General features: G+C 36.8%; 1 protein-coding gene across 1 annotated transcript in view; it reads right to left on the bottom strand.

The window, feature by feature from the left end:
- Positions 1-426: 426 nt before the first annotated feature.
- The window catches only part of LOC131956019 (uncharacterized), a 39,469-nt gene continuing 29,990 nt past the window's right edge, over positions 427-9,905 (bottom strand). The window contains exons 11-14 of the mRNA XM_059320364.1: positions 9,251-9,455; positions 2,626-2,786; positions 1,206-1,422; positions 427-500 (exon numbers count right to left, since the gene is read on the bottom strand). Coding sequence (XP_059176347.1) covers positions 427-500; positions 1,206-1,422; positions 2,626-2,786; positions 9,251-9,455 — 657 coding nt within the window. The remainder of the gene's footprint in view (positions 501-1,205; positions 1,423-2,625; positions 2,787-9,250; positions 9,456-9,905) is intronic.

The following is a 9,905-nucleotide window of genomic DNA, read 5'->3' as shown; positions in this document are numbered from 1 at the left end:
TACTTACTACTTTTTGATTAAGTATTTAACCGTCACTACTTAACCTAAATTATTTCTTGTATTAAGGATTAATTGTTTGTCCTACTGTATAAAATAGACATGTTACATTTTCTTGGTATAGTCACTTGCCTAATACTGATATACAAAAAAAACCATCAAAGGTCCGTTTATATTTGTATATAATAACACACGTTTAAAAGCATTTTAAAATTATCTATAAATCCTAAGGGCTTTTCATATTAACATAAATCATTCCTAACATTTAGATTGTCTTAATGTTTTTTTTTTTTAAAAGCTGATTTCTAAACACACAAAGAAACCTTGAAAATAATTACATTTTTATTTTGTATTTTAAAATTATTTATTGAACAAAAAAAAAACCGAGCTGAAACATTTCCTTTCCGGAGCTAATTATAATAACCAAGTTTAACTGTTCAACACAACTGCAATAGCCAAGACGATGATGGTAGTTAAACTATGGAGCCCACCGCAACCAGACGCTGTATAGAGTAAAAATAATATTTCTATTACTTTAATCATTGAAAGATAAAGACAAGCTACAGAGACAGATAAAACATAAAAAAAAAGTAAAAAACATTTTTTTAAAATTATCTATCGTCGATAGATTAAGATAAGTAACAGAGAGGGATAAAACATTAAAATGTATATATATATATATATATATATATATATATATATATATATATATATATATATATATATATATATATATATATATATATATTGGCCTACAAACATTCAAATTCATACATACATAAATATAGGTTATGAGCCGACCCGCGGCGTATCATACGCCGCTATTTAGTTGTTGTTTTTTCTACTTTTCAGTAATTCATAATTTGTGAATTCGACAGTACCAATGCTGCCACTGAAAATATTTGCTTTAAAACACTAAACCTCCCTCCCCCCCCCCACGTGAAAAAAGCCTCCTCTTAGTTACCTCCTCTAAGTTTAAAATCGTTTCAAACTAAATTATCTGCTCCTAATAGCCGTCACCAAACCCGGCACTACGATTGTAAAATGTAAACAGCGTGAACCACAGCTCACCAGGCCATGTGAGGGGGTGGGGGTGGTAGCGATAGAGAGGAAGAGAGGGGACTGTAAGGCGCGCTTGCAGCTTGTTTTCTATCGTCTCCCAGAAGAGAATTATATATATATATATAGATGTTACATTTGTTACTCACTTTGAAACTCCGGTAGCAGCGCCTCACTGCTGTAAATCGCATAGGACGAGCTGTTCCTCCAGACTAAACGAACCGGCGCCCCTGAGTCGGTGGGCAGTGGGTAATCGTCGTAGTGCAAAAGATAAACATCGTCGAAAAAAGATTCGCAGTAGCACGCTGCTATCACATAGTCAAATGCCGGGTAACATCCGCTATTTGTTATATTCACCGTGCACCTCTGTTGGGGGAGAGGGGGTGGGTTGGTTGGGGGAGGGAGGGAGAGAAAAAAAATAGGATTGAGTATTTATAAAAAAAAGAAATAACGTGAAGATAATTAAAGATAAAATTCATTTTTATATTTTAAAACTTTCATAAAAGAAAACGTTTGAGTTAATTCGAATAAAAAAACACAACATTTTTATGTATTGAGTCAATTTAGCATAAAATAACCAGTCCGTTAGTTCTAAAATACCAAGTCATATAAATAATAATAAATTAATTTGAAATTTTCGGGTGGTGGGTGGGGGGGGGGGGGCAACATAAAATTTCCGCGGGGCGGACACTGTTAAGTAACTCTGCCACTAATAAATATTACGCAACACCCGGATTCTTTTGGGGTGCTTCTAGACTGATGAATTATATGAAACTATAAAATATTACTAGAAACAAAAACTCTTCGTAGACTCGAAAGCTAATGTCTAGGGTTAAATATAACTACAAAGACCTTCTGAAACTAATAGAACTTTTAATTAAATCTAAAACCTTCTAAAAAGCAAACAAGTCTAAATAATAAAAAATTTACAAGGCAAAAACTATACAGTAATTTAAAACCCAACTTACAATTTCATGGAAATCACAAACACTTCTTTCTACAATTAACACTGGATAAAATATCTAACTTACACAACCTATACTATGAAAAGTCAAATCCTGAGTACTACTGAAACATAAGTTAATTACGGCCTTACACAACATGAATGCTATGAGCCATGGGTTCTCTCTGGGTCTTGTGTCTGAAAAATTCCTCCTTTTTATATTACCCTAAAATTATGGGATATTGACACTAATGTCAATGACCATTGGGGGATGGAGCCAAAACACGAGTAACACGAACACAGTTGTGAATACTATCACATGAGTCTGGTGGAAAATTTCTTAGTCTAACAAAAGATAACTCAAGACCATTTAAATATTAATAAAATTAAACTATTAAAAAGGAAGACCTAAATAAGTCACAACACTTTTAAAAGTATATATTCTCTATTTAAATTCCATTTCATTCGGGGGTGGGGGTGGGGGGGGAGAGGGGGGTAGACTCTCTTTGGGGGGGGGGGGGGGGCAGACTTCCCTCAGTGCAATAATTGTTTGGTCTGAACAAACCGGACTTTGAAAAATCTTTCTGTAGAAAAAAAAATCTAAATCTAAAGAACTGAAACAATACCTTAGTAAAGTGGTCGGATCCCGATGCTCGTATCTCAAAATCTATCACCCTAGGCCACGTGATTTCGTCCTTGTTTGTCGCGTCTACGGTAGCATCGATGAAGAACTGGTTATTAATATACATGTAGAGGTTGATGATCTCTAGGGTATTACAATGGCCAACTGAGGAAGAATTTATGTTCAATTAATTATATTAGTATCCTAATGTATAAAAAAACTATCTCTGTCAAATATATCGATGTAGAACTGGTCATTTAAAAGAGGTTGAAATTCTCTAAGGTATTACAAAGGCAAACTGAGGAAGAATATATGTTCAATTAATTATATTAGAATGCTAAAAAAATCTCTGTACACAAATACATCGATGTAGAAGTGGTCATTAATAATCACGTAGAGCAGGGGTGTAGCGAGGGGGGGGGGGGGCGGGGGGTGCGGACCGCACCAGGTGACACCATTTAGGGGGGGGGGGGTGACACCAAGGCAAAAAATAGCAAATCGAAAGTTTGAAAGTTTGTCCCCGGGAAGGGTCGCTACGCCTCTGGGGGGTGACACCATTAAGTGCCGCACCGGGTGACACCCGACCTCGCTACGACACTGACGGAGAGGTTAGTTATTTCTAATATATTGCAATGGCCAACTGGTGAAGAATATAGGTTTAATTAATTTTATTTGAATCCTAATATATATATATATATATATATATATATATATATATATATATATATATATATATATATATATATATATATATATATATATATATATATAAACTATCTATCTCTGTACACAAATACATCGATGTAGAACTGGTTATTAATAATCACGTAGAGGTTGGTGATCTCTAGGGTATTACAATGGCCCGCTGAGGAAGAATATATGTTTAATTAATTATATTAGAATCCTAATATATAAAAAAAACTATCTATCTCTGTCAAATATATCGATGGTCATTTAAAAGAGGTTGATAATCTCGAGGATATTACAATGGCCAACTGAGAAAGAATACTTGTTCAATTAATTATATTAGAATGTTAATAAATTAAAAAAAAACTATATCTGTACACAAATACATCGATGTAGAACTGGTTATTGATAACCACGTACAGGTTTGTAATCTGCAACTGATGAAAATATATGTTTAATTAATTACATTAGAATGATGAAAAAATAACTTGATAAACTCCGTCTCTTTACACAAATGCATCATCATTATTTCCCTTCCGTGCTCAAGACACATGGGGCAGATGAAGTAGAGTTTTTATGCATCAGAGACCCCGGCATATGAAGGGATAGTGTGGTCAGCACTATACCCAGCCGACTTTATTTCCCTAACGTGAGTTAGGTACCCGTCAGAGAAGGCTGGACTGATGGATGTTCGACTGATTTGAACCCGGATTTGAACTGGAGACTCTCGGGCTAGCAGTCTAGCTCTCTACCTCTAGGCCTCGCCATCCCATTACACAAATAGATGGTGTAGAAAAAAATAAAATTAGAGAACTTTTTAATAGAAACCTTTTTTTTTCAAAATTTTAAAATACATTTTCTTTTATTTTCAACTTGTCAATTTGAGCCTGTATTTTCTTTCTTTTTGTAAATTGTTTTTAACTGACATATGGTTCCAAGAAAGAACAGCAACGGAAAAAAGCGCAACGGAAAAAAGCGCACACGGAAAAAAGCGCAAAGAGAAAAAAGCGCACACAGAAAAAGCGCAAAGAGAAAAAAGCGCAAACAGAAAAAAGCGCAAAGAGAAAAAAGTGCACACAGAAAAAAGCGCAAACAGAAAAAAGCGCAAACGGAAAAAAGCGCAAAGAGAAAAAAGCGCACACAGAAAAAAGCGCAAAGAGAAAAAAGCGCAAACAGAAAAAAGCGCAAAGATAAAAAAGCGCACACAGAAAAAAGCGCAAACAGAAAAAAGCGCAAACGGAAAAACGCGCAAAGAGAAAAAAAGCGCAAACGGAAAAAAGCGCAAAAAGAAAAAAGCGCACACGGAAAAAAGCGCAAACGGAAAAAAAGCGCAAACGGAAAAAAGCTCAAACAGAAAAAAGCGCAAACGGAAAAAAGCGCAAACAGAAAAAAGCGAACATAGTAAAAAGCGCAAACAGAAAAAAGCGCAAACGGAAAAAAGCGCAAACAGGAAAAAACACAACGAAAAATGTGCAAAAAAGAAATTTAGCACAAAGACGATATGGACTAGATGACACATTTATACATGACTGTTAGGGCTGCTGTGAGAGTGTCGTGTTTGATCACGTGATCTACTACCATTTAAAGCGTACCACTACCATGTGCATTTCTATCACCATAATACAGGCGATAATCACTTTACACAATGCCTATTATTTTCTTGGTCAATAATTATTCAACTACTATTCTCGTATAAATAAATATAAAACTATCCTTGATATCGACATTACACGAAGTATCTCTCACATTCTCCGTAGTCCGAACTACCTAGCTTGCATACCATAACAACCCGTTCCAATGGCAAAACTTCACTCTGTTTCATCCGCGTCATCAAACATGCATTCGTCATATCTCTCGTAACAACATTCATTCGCACCAAAATAACTATTATGTATTTAATATTTTTTTCTCAAAATACCTGATGAAACACTCATCATAACAATGATGTATTTACTATTATTTCATAATGACGCACCTACCTACCTACCAACCTACATCCCTACCTCCCAACCTACCTACCTGCCTACCTACCTACCTACCTACCTACCTACCTACCTGTCTGCCTACCTGCCTGCCTGCCTACCTGCCTGCCTGCCTGCCTACCTACCTACCAACCCACCTGCATACCCACCTACCTAATTACTTCATATATATATATATATATATATATATATATATATATAGCTCATATATCATATATTTTATGTATGTTTAAACAAGGATTGGTGTGAACGAATATTAGCGCGAAAGTTAATGACACATTGATTAGTTACGCGGTTCGCAAGAATGTGACGTTTTAGTGTAGGTTCGTTGTTGTCGGGGAAAGAAGTTGAAAAGTACTCTTGTTCTTGTTGTGTTAGAGGGATGTCGTAATGTAGTACAGTCTTAGAATTGTTCGTTCAAGTCGTCCTTTGTATTGCAATAAATAGTAAAATTAATGTCATCCTGTCGAATCATTTGTATACCCTGATGTATATATATATATATATATATATATATATATATATATATATATATATATATATATATATATATATATATATATATATTTATTTATGGGTAGGTGGGTAAGTGGGTGGGTAGGTTGTTAGGTGGGTATGTGGGTAGATGTGTGGGTGGGTAGTTAGGCAGGTGGTTGTGTATTTGTGTAGATGATATAGATTATGCACATTTCCATGTTTCTAGCTTAGTAACTGTGTTTCAAAACTCGAAATTTCAAACTGGTTTCGTAAGGTTAGTTCATTGATCCTGTTCAGCCCTACATTACATAGTTAATCAGTTTAACAATGTAGATGCCATTGGAGTAGGTGTAAGTCAAAGCCTGGTGTTATTATAAAACTTCATCTCTCTTTGTTTCTTTATAAAACGGTTATGGAAGGTTTGTTAAGGTATTTTACTGAAATGTTTACCGGACGAATGCAAAATGATACAAACAACCATAGCTCTTCTGTTATATAAACTACATGCAGTGTTTCTTCCAGACTTTTGTTTCCGGAGGGGGGGGGGGGGGAGGGGGGGGGGGGTAATTTTCGGGGGGGGGGGGGGTGTCAACATTTTGGGGGGGGGGAGGGGGCGGACACTGGTAAAAGTGTATGTTTACTTTATAAATTCCATTTCGTTCGGAGGGGGGGGGGGGGGGGGCGGTAAAAGAGATGCCTGGAAGAAACTCTGGCTACATGCAGCCCATTATGCTGTTCAGTACATGTTTTGGTTGGGGTTAGGATTGTTACATATAAGTATTCGCATAGATTTAGAGAAGAGTCCCTTATTTTTCCATTACCCTTCAAACAATAGTCTATTTGAGTTATATTGAGATTAAAGAATGTAAATAAATAGTACACACAATTCTGTAGAATAGGAACGATTTGGAGGGAAGTGACATATAGCGAAGGAAATTTAGAGGTTAGGTAGGGTATAATAAATGGTAGGGTTAGGAAAGTTAAGGGGCCCATTCTCTAATAGGCAGTCTATGTCTCTTTCGTACTTTCGTGTTGGTTTATTGTCGAACCTGTCCTCACCTCACATCACAACAGTTGGGTGACGCTTACCGTGTAATGTTAAAATAAATAGCATGTAATTGAGTTAGTTCGAAGTGAGTTTTCATACAAGCCCAACGCACTAATTAAGGTTGTCGCAAAATGTAACATATATGTAACATATGTCAATGAAGTCAATGAATTTTCATTAAAAAAAAAGATGTCTAGTACAGTTTACGAAACTTACGAACTTCGCCGATACTTTTTTTGGTAGGTAGGTGGGTAAGTGGGTAGGCGGGTAGGTGGGTAGGTAGGTAAGTGGGTAGGTGGGTAGGTAGGTAGGTAGGTAGTTAGGTAGGTAGGTAGGTGGGTAGGTGGTAGATAGGTAAGTGTGTAGGTGGGTAGGTGAATAGTAGGTAGGTAGGTAGGTGCGTCATGATGTGAAAAAAATATTAAATACATAATTGTTATTTTGGTGCGAATGAATGTTGTTACGAGAGATATGACGAATGCATGTTTGATGACGCGGATGAAAGAGAGTGAAGTTTTGCCATAGGAACGGGTTGTTATGGTATGCAAGCTAGGTAGTTCGGACAAGGGCGAATGTGAATGATACTTCGTGTAATGTCGATAGTTTTATGTTTATTTATACGAGAATAGTAGTTGAATAATTATTGACCAAGAAAATAATAGGCATTGTGTAAAGCGATTATCGCCTGTATTATGGTGATATAAATGCACATGGTAGTGGTACGCTTTAAATGGTCGTAGATCACGTGATCAAACACGACACTCTCACAGCAGCCCTAACAGTCATGTATATATGTGTCATCTAGTCCATATGGTCTTTGTGCTACATTTCTCTTTTGCACATTTTTCGTTGTGTTTTTTCTGGTTGCGCATTTTTCTGTTTGCGCTTTTTTCCGTTTGCGCTTTTTCCGTTTGCACTTTTTTCTATGTGCGCTTTTTCTGTTTGCGCTTTTTTCCGTTTGCGCTTTTTTCTGTTTGCGCTATTTTCTGTTTGCGCTTTTTTCCGTTTGCGCTTTTTTCCGTGTGCGCTTTTTTCTCTTTGCGCTTTTTTCCGTTTGCGCTTTTTTCTCTTTGCGCTTTTTTATCTTTGCGCTTTTTTCTGTTTGCGCTTTTTTCTGTTTGCGCTTTTTTCTCTTTGCGCTTTTTTCTGTGTGCGCTTTTTTCTGTGTGCGCTTTTTTCTCTTTGCGCTTTTTTCCGTTTGCGCTTTTTTCCGTTTGCGCTTTTTTCTGTTTGCGCTTTTTTCTGTGTGCGCTTTTTTCTCTTTGCGCTTTTTTCTGTTTGAGCTTTTTTCTCTTTGCGCTTTTTTTCTGTGTGCGCTTTTTTCTCTTTACGCTTTTTTCCGTGTGCGCTTTTTTCCGTTGCGCTTTTTGTATTGCGCTTTTTTCCGTTGCGCTTTTTTCCGTTGCGGTTCTTTCCGGCCACCGTTGCATATTTACTTTATTGTAATTATTTTTAAAATTGTGAGCTACAAATATGTTGAAGTTTTGATTTAAATATTTCTATTTGTCTATGCCTGAATTTTTTTCTTTAACATTTGATTTAATTTCTTGTCATCAATACAGTCGATAATTCAAACGGTCGAATGGAGAAACTGCCGGTGAGCCTTTACGTCATCGCCCAGGGCTGAGAACTGGTCGCTAGTGACCAGTTTCTTCCAGGCGAAGCCCGCCCCCCTCCCCATCCCCCGCTCCCTAAAAACGTCTACCACCACCCCTTCAAAACGAAATATAATTTATTTAGAAAATGTATACTTTTACCAATGTCTACCACCACCCCCGGAAATTTTAGTCTGCTACCCCCCGAAGTTTTCAAGTGCCCATTCGGAGAAAAAAAAGTTTGGAAGAAACACTGCAAGTGACGATCTCATGATATAGGTCTAAACTTTTAAAAAATATGTCATTGACAACACATCATGATAATTTGCGTAATCGTAGACCAGTGCCACTGCTCTGTCGAAAACCTCGTGTGGTTTCTTCAAGAAAACATAGAAAGATTACAGTTCACTGTGTCTAAAGTTGACTTTGTTCGGGCTAGTTGTATTGGAGGAACTACCTTAAATATTCACATTTTAATTTTTTTTTACGACTTTGTGTTGAAAATGTAAGAAATTTACGATGTTAAAAAAGAAACAAATAAATTAACAAATAAAAAAAATATATAAATAGTTGATATAGAATGTGGTTACATAGTTAATATTTTAGCCCAAATAATTTTTTTTTCTGAAATTGAAGACATATTATTACCAATGTTTCTTCCAGGCTTTTTCTCCGGGAAATGGGGCATTTGAAATGGGGGGGGGGGCACTGTTAAAAGTATATATTTTCTATATACATTCCATTTCGTTCGGGGGATGGGGGTGCTGTAGACTTTCTTCCCCGAAGAGATACCTGGAAGAAACTCTGATTTTTACTTTTAACCGAGGTAAACAGTTCTACCTTTAACCACGGGGAATGTGACGTTAGAGCTGTACTTGGTGTCCGTGTGGTTCTGCCACCTCAGGCGCACTTCTGCCTTGGACAAGTCGACCGTTGTCATACCAGTGTACACCATGCTGTAGACGTTCTTGTCGAAGCCAGAGCAGTAGCAGGCTCTGTCCGTGTCAGGTGGACACTGGTCAGTTATCAGTTCCACACTGCACATCTGGGAAGGACGGATAACTTTGAATCGTGAACCGTGCAAATCTGATACTTAATTAATGTGCAGTTAATTTTTAAATGCAGGCATTTTACCAGATGCACCTTACAAATTAGATGGAGCAGAGGCCTTGCGACTCATTCTGACGACCGGGGACGATCCTATTAGCTTTGCACACCCCCCTCCATTTATTTATAGTTTTTCATTTTTACGAAAAGGCACCCTCCTGCACACTATGAAAACATGAAGTTTACCTTTTACAAGTCACTGTTGCTGAACAGTTTTTATTTAAGTTTCGCACAACACTTATAGAAAATAGTTAAAAACTGCATGAAAATCCAAGTAGCAGTTTATTTTATATTTCATTAATGCAGTTTAAAATAAACTTTTTTTTCTATCCTGGTGCCGGGTCTACGACAAATTCCCGAAAGGCACTTGCCCGAATGCCGTTTGCCC

Source organism: Physella acuta, unplaced genomic scaffold (genome assembly GCF_028476545.2).
Source record: "Physella acuta isolate Inbredline_101_S28 unplaced genomic scaffold, ASM2847654v3 ptg001122l, whole genome shotgun sequence".
NCBI lineage: Eukaryota > Metazoa > Mollusca > Gastropoda > Physidae > Physella > Physella acuta.
The sequence above is the reverse complement of the archived record's forward strand: the minus strand, read 5'-3'. Positions and strand labels throughout refer to the sequence as shown.